At 47.3% G+C, this 12,263-nt stretch overlaps 1 protein-coding gene across 1 annotated transcript in view; it reads right to left on the reverse strand.

Moving 5' to 3' along the window:
- Nucleotides 1-11,823, reverse strand: part of chsy3 (chondroitin sulfate synthase 3) — a 155,899-nt gene extending 144,076 nt beyond the window's left edge. Inside the window, exons 1-2 of the mRNA XM_035392273.1 lie at nt 11,211-11,823; nt 5,467-5,750 (exon numbers count right to left, since the gene is read on the reverse strand). Of these exons, the coding sequence (XP_035248164.1) occupies nt 5,467-5,750; nt 11,211-11,823 (897 nt within the window). The remainder of the gene's footprint in view (nt 1-5,466; nt 5,751-11,210) is intronic.
- Between the last annotated feature and the right edge of the window lie 440 nt (nt 11,824-12,263).

The following is a 12,263-nucleotide window of genomic DNA, read 5'->3' on the forward strand; positions in this document are numbered from 1 at the left end:
GCTCTCTCTTGCTCTCTCTATCTCTCTCTCTCACACTCTCACTCTTCCTCTCTCTCTACCCCACCCTCTAATTTAATTCAAGATTATAAATTAAAAATGCACTCTGTTCACACATTTTATTTTCTTTGAAGTCAAGTCGGCTGCCAGTCATGGTGTTGTGAATTTGTAACTCAAGACATATGCACTTTTTGGAGTTGCGGGGGCAGGGGGGGTTCTGCTTGCTTAAAACTGCATCTACGCATTTCAAACTGCCCTTGTATTCACAGCACAACATTCATTTTCAGCCCCAAAACTGAACGCGGCCAGACCTGTCTTCGTGATTTGCTTGAACAGTGTTATTTTGTACACTGCATTATCGTAATATTCCCATGAAAATCTACAGTCGGAGAGCAGGACCAGGACGTACAGTACTGTACAGAAATAGCAGTGACCTGAGCCACGTACACAGCAACTCTCAGAACTGAAGCAGTGGAGATGGATAAATCAGCCATTTGAATCACAGTCCAGTATTATTTTAAAAAGCACAGACACGGATATTCCACTGTACAGAGCCGTGGTCTGAAATACACCAATCGGATATCAGCTTTTCCAGAAATATCCATTAAATAAATTAATGTAGGCTACACTTTTTCATATTGTCCATGAAAACAGTTGTAAGCATGTGTATGAGACTACGGGCATGGTGTTGGTTATACAGATTACAACTGCGTAACTGACCACTTTTTCCGTTACCATTTGAAAAATGAAGAGTTTTTATGGGAAGGAAAGAGGAAGTGTGAACCTAATGAGTGGAGAGGCTGAGTTGCTGTGCCTCAACAGCATTTTTTAATGATATTATGATAGTGCTGGGTTTACATGTTATTTGGCCCGCGCTCTTATTGGCCGATAGTCAGAACTTGGTAAAAAAAAAAAAGGTAAAATGGACTGCATTTATATAGCGCTTTTATCCAAAGCGCTTTACAATTGATGCCTCTCATTCGCCAGAGCAGTTAGGCATTAGGGGTTAGGTGTCTTGCTCAAGGACACTTCGACATGCCCAGGGCGGGGTTTAAACCGGCAACCCTCCGACTGCCAGACAATCGGTCTTACCTCCTGAGCTATGTCGCCCCAACTTCTTCCTAGTTTGTTCTGATTGGCTCGCATCCACCAACAGCTGAGTGTCAGATGGTGCATGCAACAAAAAAGACATTTTTGGAATTCCTCCGCCCACCCTCCCCCGAGTACACACTACAGACAGGAGGCAGCCATGTCGGGGGAGCCCGTTACACACCTGGACAGGTCGGACAAGGTTGTCATGGCAACCACAAGAACTTTCTAGGGCCTCTAGTGCGGTGCGATTTCCATGTGGAATGGCTCGTGCAGTTCGCCGGGGAAACGACTTAATAATTTCTATTTTGTCAGCCATTTTAAAAATTAAACTCCCTGTCTCTCGCCCACCCCGATTCTTATCACTTACATGATTTGCAAATTACAGTTGTGTTTTTAATTTTTGTTAAATTCCCCTCATATTTTTAATCCCACTTAGGAGATGCCCGTAACCAAAGCAACGGACACATCCTACATTCATACAGCTAGCCATTTAGACGGCTACATTTATTCAATTTCGGGTTCAAGCACCTTCCCTCTTGCGTACCTCGACGGATTCGAACCTGCAACCTTATGCAACAAGCCCCTGTTCTCCAGCCAGTCACAATACACCGGCACTCGATCCGTACCCGGAGAGACCAGACAGGATGCATTATACATACCACTCAATAATACAGCCGCACACCGACCCCAGCGACTCCAGCCAAGGCCTCTGTGCCTGACGGTGCCAGAGAGGAGCGTCACAGGGGGCCCAAATCTGCGGACGTCTGGCAGAAACCCAGCGCCCCGAACCCTGGCGAGAGACCGTCAGCTCATCGTCTTTTCATCACCCCCCCCCCGATAACCGCCCCTCGCTGCCACCATTACTCCCAACACCACAGCCAACCGGGGGGTGCACAGCTCATTAAAAAAACCGCCCCTCAACTTTTCTGGGGATATATATTCAGATTTGTTTCCCCGCTGCATGCAAAGTTAGAATTTATTCCTGCTTCTGTCCTACCTAATGCGCTGTATTTTAATAAATCTTTTTTTTTATGGGTAAACAACTGAACTTCAAAGCTCCTAGGGAAGCCTGGCTGCAGGACAACAGGTGGGAGACGGAGTGATGGAATTACAGACGCCTCAAAAACAAAACTTCGTCTGAAGTCTGAAAACATTATTACTGTATTGATTTGGTGTTTAAAAAAAAAAAAAAAAAAAAAAAAAAAAAAAACATTTGAAGCCAGAATGACAATACATGAATTGCAACAACATTAATATTTTATACTACTGAATACAAAAAAATGTAAAAGTAGAGAACGTGTGGTGCGGTTAGCATGTGGTGAATTAGCAGCAAATTGCCTGCAATGATTCTGTTCTAGCACTGTGGATAGATGACGGGGTTTTGAACACCATCTGTCTAAAGCGACCAACCCAGCCTGCTGAACAAGGCTAGCAGCCAAGGTTCAGCAACACACATCGGAGCCTCGTGAAGGATAAGAAGACCTTTATACGAGTTAAAAACACCACTGCAGTTTATCAACAAATATTATTTTAACCTAAAAAGGGCTGCTGACATCATGGCAAACTTTAAAAAACTAAATATGAAGCCAGTCACCATTTTGGCTGTAGTACTCTCAATGCTGGTGGATATGGAGTGGCGGCAGTGTAGCGCAATGGGTAAGGAGCTGGTCTTGTAACCTCAAGGTCATAGGTTCGATGCCCAGGTAGGACACTACCATTGTACCATTGATCAAGGTACTTAACCTGCATTGCTTCAGTATATATCCAGCTGTATAAATGGATGCAATGTAAAATGCTATGTAAAATGTTATGTAAGTCGCTCTGGATGAGAGCGTCTGCTACATGCCTGCAATGTAACGTAATGTAATATGGTAGCACACGTTGTAGGAGCTGGGAAAGGGAACGTTAATGATCACATACCCGCTATAGATGGGGGTATGGAAGCTACTCTGAACAGCTACAGTGAGGAGCCAGAGTCTGGTTTGGCTGAGTTCAGTCAACTTAGAGAAAAACGTTTTGGGAAGATCACATTCAAACACTGGTAGGCTAAAACCTGTGATAGTTATCGTTTAGTAATGTATACACATCAGGGAGGATGAGCTATAATCGTTTTAACAATGTCACTAACGTACTGAAAAGGTTTGTAAAAACAAAACTTGCTTTCCTGTTAAAAATAGCATGAATGACAGTCCACCATGACCATCAAGTTCTTTTTTAAACCAGAATAACAGAACTGAATGACAGCCCAAGACTGTTCCCGCAATATTCCTTTTAAACACAAAGGAGCACCCAGCACCCAGGATTCCGCATTGGGAACGCCTCCCTCAGCTTTCTGGGAACGTTCTGGAAAACCTTGTTAGCTTAAAAGACATCGTTAGCCAGACATCTCCTTCACTAAGCCGCATTTCACCGGTGTGTGCGACATTTCTAAGATGGCTGAAGCAGACGGAGAGAAAGATGGGTCTTCAGGTTTGATTTTTAAACAATAAGGAGAAACATGCAAGTTTTCTGCTTCAAAGTCTCACAACTGATTTTTAAAACTGGCATACTTTAAACCAGTGGTCTCCAACCCTGGTCCTAGAGGGCCTACAGGGTCTGCTGGTTTTTGTTTTCACCTTAAAATCAGCACCCAATTGAGACCCAAGACACCAGGTGAGCTGAGTTAACTGTGTAATCAACTGCTCTGATTGATTCATGAAGTGCAGAGTCACCATGAAAACCAGCAGGCCCTGTAGCTCTCCAGGACCAGGGTTGGAGACCACTGCCATGAACAATGTTCCACAATTCACTACATCCTTTGGACCAAGAGCAAACGTAACTTTAAAATGTTACAGACAAAGACAATATTGCTTTGTTTAAGCCGCATTTTAATAACTGCCGTCTCTCGACTCTGTTAATTAACGTCTGCTAACAGACGCGAGGGCCCAAGACCGTAACACTGAGACACTTCAGCACAACACCACGGCTCAAATTACATTTTTAAGACCCTGCTGAACCCAAACGACTTGTTCTGAGACCTGGTGTAAATTAATATAAATAAAAATATATTTATACCTCCTCAGCTGCCAGTTAGGAGTGTTTCTCCACTTCCATTCTCCCCCATAATGCATATTCCCCGAGCTGTGAGGCCTTACATCGCTGCAGTAATGAGAGCCTCGGCACAGAGGTACAGCAGGGAGCTGATTGGTTAGACTGCTGTTTTGAGCAACTGCCACATCACTTGTGCAAGGGACTTTAACTTAAAGACAAAAATATCAACCGAACGCATCAGTCTGTCCTCAGGCTCTCCCTCCACACAAGCCATTCCCCGGGGAGACAGCGTGCTTTCTGAGAGAGCAGACCGGTCGTTAGGCACAGGTACTAACCCTGGGAAAAAGAGCCCAGTCTCTCAGCCTCTCACTCGCCACCTGACAGGGGAAGGGAGAGGAGAGGAACCGCACGGCTATTTCCAGAAACGCGCACGGGACGGCAACCGCACACACACACACACACACGCAGGGAGCAGCAAACACACTCACACACACACTCACACACACTCATACACACACACACACGCAGGGAGCAGCAAACACACACATGGTCACACACACAAGCAGAACCGTGTAAAACACTCACTCACACACGTCCCACAAACACACACGCGCACTCACACACACACACACACACACACACACAAACACACAGGCAGAATGGTGTAAAATACTCAATCACACACACACACACACACACAGAGAATGATGTACAACGTGTCAGAACATGCTTCTGCCGCTCTCCGGTTTTTCCAGCACGAGGAGCGGCGAGGCGGTACGACCCAACCCGCCGAGCGGGAGAGACCGCCTCCCGTCTCCACCGGAGAGAGCAGCCGCTCCACAGCGGCCTCAGAGAGCCCAGACGCACCGCGGCCCAGACGCACCGCGGCCCCGACGCACCGCGACTCAGACGCACCGCGACTCAGACGCACCGCGACTCAGACGCACCGCGACTCAGACGGGCCGCAGCCCAGACGCACCGCAGCCCAGACGGGCCGCGGGTCAGCGCCAGCGCGGGTCAGCACCACCGTGGATCAGCGCCAGCGCGTCCTCCAGCGGAACCAAAGAGCAGAACCCCCGAGCTCCCTGCCGCGGGATCCCCGAGAAGCGCTAAAACCGCGAAGCTCTCAAACACGCGGACCCGTGTGCGCATTCACAGGCCACCACGACCCCGACCATGACCCCGACCGCAACCCCAACCACGACCCCAAACCCTGACCCCAAACCCAACCCAGACTGCTCCCCTGACCCCAAACCAACCCAGACTGTTCCCCCGGCCGCAGGCCCGGCCGTGACCCCCACCCCTGGCCCCTGACCTCCCGACCCCTGGCCCCCCGCCGCTGCTCACCTCGTAGGACCAGACGCACTGGGTGCCCCCGAAGCGGCGGACGCAGCGGCCGACCTCCACGTCCTCGTGCGTGGTGTACATCTCCCGCAGGCAGGCCCCGATGTGCGGCACCATCCGGCGGAGCACCTCCCGGCTGAAGATCATGCCCGGGCCGCCCATGCAGAAGTTCTCCCCGGGCTCCAGCGCCAGCTTGCCCAGCTCCTCGCTGGTGCCCAGGCCCGTCTGGCCCAGGTAGAGCGGCTTGCTGCTGTTCAGAGACCGCAGAAAGGACTCCAGCTTCTCACCTGCACAGACAGGGGGGGAACAGAGGCAATGAGCACAGGGCTCCTTTAAGCTGTGACATCACAAACACGCGATTAGAAGGTTCTGAAACCGAACGTTCTAATGCTGATGTAACATCGCAAAACAAACAAAACAAACAAGTCCACTTTAGCAAGTCTTTCAGTCTTACAGTATATTTAGACTTCAGATCTTATTTTCATTGCTTTCTTTTTCGCTAAATAAAAAAGATTGCCAATGAGGTGAGATAAATTCACTCGTTTAAAGATTTGTCAATAGGGTAAGGAAATTTCACTTGCCAAGAAAAAAGTTACTTAAAAAAAAGCTAATATTTTCTACTTCAGAGGAAAGAAGAAAAAAAAGATTTTAAGACTCATTACAAGACTCTTCCAAAAATCTACTGAATGAATAAGCACTATGTACTCCGTGTACTTCAGCAGTAAGACACTCTAGATAAATGTCTGCAAAAGCAATTTAGACTTGTGAATGAAGTCTGACTCACAAATAAATTCATGTTTCTTTTTCTCCCAGTTCTTTTAAAAAAAATTTCATTCATTTTGGTGACTGCTGAATGTTCGCTAAAATGCGTCAAGTGTTAATTGTGCCACTCTGTGAACAAGATTGCTAGTCCTTCGCATTTAACTGACAGTCAAGGTTTTGGAAAAATGATTGGGTGGTCCTGAAGAACGTTCTCTACCTGCTAATGCAAGCCCGCCACACTGATTCACAGGTGGACGGACATTTTATGGCCAGCAACGGGAACATAAACGTTAGGCAGGAACTACAGGAGGGGAATGAAAAGTGACTGCACACAAAAACCGGTCTGAACCTGTTCCCAAAGAAGTTTACATCAACGGCTGTGGGAAGGGTGCCAGGACCATGAGTCTTTCACAGCTTCGACAAATATCAGAAAAAATATCCAAAGAAAAAAAAAACATTTTTTTTTTTATAATCCTTTGAAAATGTGAGAGGAAACCACCCTGACGTCCTCAGGCGAGAATTCAGAGGCGAAAAGAAGTCAAAAGAAACAGAAATCGGCTAAGAGTGGGGGAGGGTTACTGTACGGTACAGTGCGGACCCCTGAGCACCGGGGAACCAGGAACACACGCTCCACTGCGGCTGCAGCTGTTTCAACCACTGAGGAACACTCGGGCTTTTAAAAAAATAACAAATGTCAGCTGTCTCAATTAAAAAGTCCAGCTGTATTGCGTTATAAGCCAGTATGATTTAAAGCCGCAAAAATCTGCTTAGGATGAGGACACCGTAAAAGTGTTTCTATAACCAGAAATACGATACTGTGGTGTCAATTGCTCCATCCTCCTCACAACTTCTCCTGCATAGTCAGCCCTACCAGGAAGCACAAAGCGCCCTCGCGGTGGCAGGCAGGATATTTCACTAATGAACAGGGACCCCTGTGCGACCCAGCCCTCCAGATGCAGCCAGGCGCATTCCGGAGAGCACACGCCTCCCTCTGACTCAAAGCCCTGGCACTCCTCCGAGCTCCACCGCTCCTCCCTCTCTCTCTCTCTCTCTCTCTCTCTCCCTTTCTCCCTCTCCCCCTCTCTCTCTCTCTTTCTCTCTCACTCTCTCTCTCTCTCTTTCTCCCTCTCTCTCTCTCCGAACAACCCCTCGCCTCTCATCTTCTGCTTTCCCTCATCCGTCTGTTTCTGTCATCCGCCAACCCACAGTAAGTGCTCGGTCACTTCTTTTTTTTTTTTGTACAAAAAAGAATAGGAATAAAAGGAGAACAGACTGCCTGCCTTTCCTTTCTTTTCTTATTTTTCATTCAGACAGAGGAGAGCGCGGAGGCAAGCAGACAGAGAAGGTCAAAGGTCACAAAGTGCCTCGGCTCAGGTCTGAACCCCTTACCGCACAGGGAAAATCATCCATGGCCTGAAACTCGAGACTTATTGTGTTCCTGGCTATGGATAACTGATACATAATGAGTATTGGACCTTACCGGACCTGTGCTTTGTAGTCGTTCCAATGACCTTCGGTATGCACTCATTGTACGTCACTTTGGATAAAAGCGTCTGCCAAATAAATGTAATGTAATGTAATGTAATCAGGCACCCTCTCAGCAATGGACTGGCGAACTGTCCAGGGTGTATTCCTGCCTCTCTCCCAATGCATGCTGGGATAGGCTCCAGCTCCCCCACAACCCCGACCAGAAATAAGCAGATAATGGATACCTACAAACTAGATAAGGGATTAATGAATAATGGGTAGATTGACAGTGCCCTACAGACCGCTCCACGCATCTTTCCTGGACGTGGTCAGTTCCATCGTATCAGGATCTTAATACACATCTCCACAGGCAGCACTTTAAAGGCAAAATATAAAAACTTAACACAGTTTTGCAGTCCCAAAAGAAGTTTACTAACTTCGCCACAGTCAGTGTTTGGACCGCACAGCTCTTACCAGGCGCTGAGATTCTGGTTTTGTGGTTTTAATGAACCAATTTTTGGGATATTAAACTGTCTTTTGGGATATTTTCCCTGTCATTTTAAACATTCTGCAGACAGAAAAACTACCCTCCACGAACCTCCGTCTCTTTCCTGCTGAAGAATCACTGAAGACTCTCACCTGGGTACCTGGCACGCAAAGGCTGCTGGGAAATCACGCTCCCGTGAGCAATGTTCTGCGAGAGGCGGAGCCTCTCTGGAAGTGAAGCGGTTATAAAAGTGAGTGAGTGAGTTCACCATTCATTCACTGCCCCGAGAGGACAAGTCTGATCAGAACCTCGACCCGTTCGCTGAAAACAGCATCTTTGCACCTGAACAGAGGGATCTTGGACCAGTACCGGCCCGATCCAATAAGGGGCATAAACGACTGCATAAGGCCCCCTGACTACCAGGGGGGGGGCCCTAATTATTCTAAAACCTATATTATTTTGGGGGGGGGGGGGGGGGAGAGCAAAATCAAATCCTGCTTGGACTGTCTGCACTTTGTCCACTTAAGTGGGGGGGGGGGGCGACGGCTTTTCGTACAGGACCAATGTGGAGGGGCCGAGTGCTGACCCTTGATTGGCTCTTAATTATTAAACACCGTACTCGGACTGGGCAAACACAAATGAATAATTCAGAAAAAAATTATAATCCAGCTGAGCAGGGGCTCTTAAATCCTGAAGTGTAAGAGCAGTGGAATATTGCTTCCTGAAACAGCCACCAATCAGAGGACAGCACTAAATCAATACGTCTACATTACATATACACACTACGTAGTACAAACACGCACATATACGTACATACACGTTTTTTAAATAAGTAGTTCTACATGTCTCTGCACGATTGTTAATAGCGTTTGGATGTCCTGAGGATGTAGTATGTGAATGAGAGGCATAACTCTGTGTACACTGCTCCCTGTACAGCTATACACGGCCATAACAGAAGGGGTTATGAACATGATATTTTTAGACATTTCACATGCTGTGTATTAATAAAAAAAATGCCCTGCACGCAGTGCCCCTCTGCTGTAACGTACTGGAGGGGTTACCTGAGGTCATGTGACCTGCGGACAGGGATCTTAAGGAAAAATTGATTATCGATCTCGCCTCTCCACGTGTCGCTAAACAGCTGAGTTACGTGCATGGTCTTTAGCAGCTGGGAAGGAAAACCGATAACGCCGGTGTTGACCGGAAACTGTTCACATACGGTACTCCACGATCACTACAAAATTAAATACGTTTAATTTCCCTGAGCTCTGTATTACACATACAGGCCAGAATGACTACTCATAACTGTATGTATATACCGGGAGAAGATTGAGAATGCAAGGCTGGACGAACACTGCCAATTCCTTCACATTCGTAGCCAAAGCAACACTGTTAGAAATACTAAGCAATACTCAAACTGCTTGTTATTCTCTACAACAAAAGAATACTTAAGAAGGATTTGGCTATTATTTCCGTGGCTTTGTCATGCTGAATGGACAATTCAATTTAAATCACAATCCTACATATACCTCCGTAAACCTTTTATTATAACACTGAAATAAGGCACCTGAAGACAGGTCTTGCTATGTGCACGTGTTCAGCTGTTCAGCGTTCTTCAGTGTCAGTGGCAACGGCCGACTAGCCGGCTTTGCGCGTTTCCTCCGCATCCTCGTAAGACCGCAAAAAATAAGAAGCAGCTTCAAAAATGTCTCAGCTTTCTGCGTCAATGACCGATGCTGCAACACAAGCCACTCAAAGGGAAAACAAAAAGCTGGGCAACAAGACAATCTTGCTGTCAAAGGCATGTTAGTGTTATTACGGCATAAAGCCTCCAACATAATAATGACAATACTGCACACAGATATGTACTTCTATATCACACATTGTCCCCTTATTGTGATCGAAAACCCAGGTACAACTATGAGCTGTAAAACAAGTCAAACACTGAAAGCACACTAAATGACGCACCGCCGTCGCTCTTTTGGACTGATCGCGATGCTGCCGCTGAACGGGCTGTCAAAAATCCTGACAGGCGAATTAAGAAGCCTATACATAACTAATTAAGTAATCAGCCGAACGCTCAACTGAGATCAGAGAGCAGCCCGACACAAAGTCATGATAAAATACTAAACCTAAAACGGCACGACGGGGTCAAGACGGCAACTATATGCCACAGCCTGCCTAGCCTATGATTAGACAGGCGCTTAACAGTACAGACATGGTTTACCGTTAAATTAGATCTGAAGGTAGCAAAGAGAGGGGAAAAAAAAACACGCCTTGCTTTTCCCCACCTTAATTAGCCAGGAGCAGCTTCAAGCGTATTAATGTTTGCGTATGTATGTCCAAGACGGTCAGTCCAGATAATCACATACAAAGGACAAATCAGTGAGTCAAATGAATGCATTCCACTGTGTAGTGTCTTCGTGTACATATAAATATTTTTGGCAGGATGGGGGGGGGGGGGGGGTGATGGACAAACACAAAAAAAAAAGGGGGGGGTCCATCACCCCCCCTCTCCCCCCCATCCTGCCAAAAATGAAAAAGAAAGTGGAAGCCAAGTGTGGACAATCTGACAGCTAAACGAGATTACAAAACCCTTCCCTTGAAACGCAACGGGAAGTAAAAACAAATAAACTATTGCAGGCGTAAACTTTTCCTTCACTTTAACAAAGTTGCAACAGATGAAGATTTAAAGATGACGTCACTCCGCTGCTGGCCACACGATAGGCTACGCTATTTTGTGGTAAGCAACGGAATGCCACTGCACTTCATTACATTAAAAAAAATCTTTCTGAAAACTTGGAAAGACTTGCATGGTGGTTACGTGCACTCTCCGCGATTATGTAAAGCGTAGCTTCAAAAACTGCTGGTGTTACGCTTAGTTTGCACAGACAGAGAAAGGTGCTCCCAAAGAGTGCACTGCGGTCGGTAGCGTTAACAGTTGGCTGCCAACAGGCAGTAGCTATCATTCGAACAAGTTGGCCGTAGCCAAAAACACGCCACTCAAATGAATCCCAGTGGAAGTATTCACCTCGAATGTAGACATCATCGTCCGCCCTCATAAACCATTCGTATTTATCCAGGTAATGGTCGTGCATATACTTCAGCATCATAAACGACTTCTTTTGCGGAGGGTAAGAATCGTCCACTCCGGCGAGGGAGATCACGGGAAGAGGAATGGGCAGCGGGACGGTGCCCGACCGCTCGCTGGAAAAGAACTCCACCTTCCCCGGGATCGAGCGAGTCCACGTCCGGTGCGCGGCCACAGCTCGCGAATCCAGGTACTTTTTAGCTGTCATGACACCCACGTAAAGAAAATGACGAGGTCGAGAAATGGGTCCCCCGCCGTCCCCGCTACCGTTACTAGTCCTGAACATGCTCTCCTCCTCTTCCTCGCTCTCCTCCTGGCTGGAGATGGGGTTGTCCTTGTCTTTCAGCCACGCGTTGCTACCCGCAGTGCTGCCGACGGTCTCCGGTACTTTGCCGACGCTCGCGGCGTTGCCGTAATAAGAGCACACGGTAGATTTTTTTCGCTTGCCACTGATTTCCACCACCCGTGGGACGATGAGCCAAGACGCCGCGGTAAATCCAAGAATGACCCCGAGAATCACGCTCATCCAGGGTCTCCTGGACCTCACGGCCATGGTTAAATAAATACGGTATGGTTAAAAAAAAAAAAAGACAACGTGAACAAACGCAACACCCTCGTCTCGGCGCGCGTGCTGGTTATTGCTCTTTTTCACACTGATCGGTGATCGCACATGATCATGAACATCTGCTAAGTGCATTAGCTAACGAGTCATGCTACCTGAGGGTCAGCATATTTGTCCCCATTACATCCGCGGATAACATCCTCTGACTGGAATCCAAAACAACGAGGCTACACGTCCGATGACAGTCTGATACAGTCTCACAAGACCGCCATGCCGTAGTTCTCTGATAGTGTAAACTAGGTAGCCAGCCAGCTCAGCTCAGCTCGCGAGCTAACAAGCTAATGCCCCTTCATTTGTAATGTCCAACGCGGCGGAGGAAGTTGCTGTGCAGTCCTACTTGAACGCAGCGCCGAAAGCAGGACTCTCCATTA

This window comes from Anguilla anguilla, chromosome 14, assembly GCF_013347855.1.
Source record: "Anguilla anguilla isolate fAngAng1 chromosome 14, fAngAng1.pri, whole genome shotgun sequence".
Lineage (NCBI taxonomy): Eukaryota > Metazoa > Chordata > Actinopteri > Anguilliformes > Anguillidae > Anguilla > Anguilla anguilla.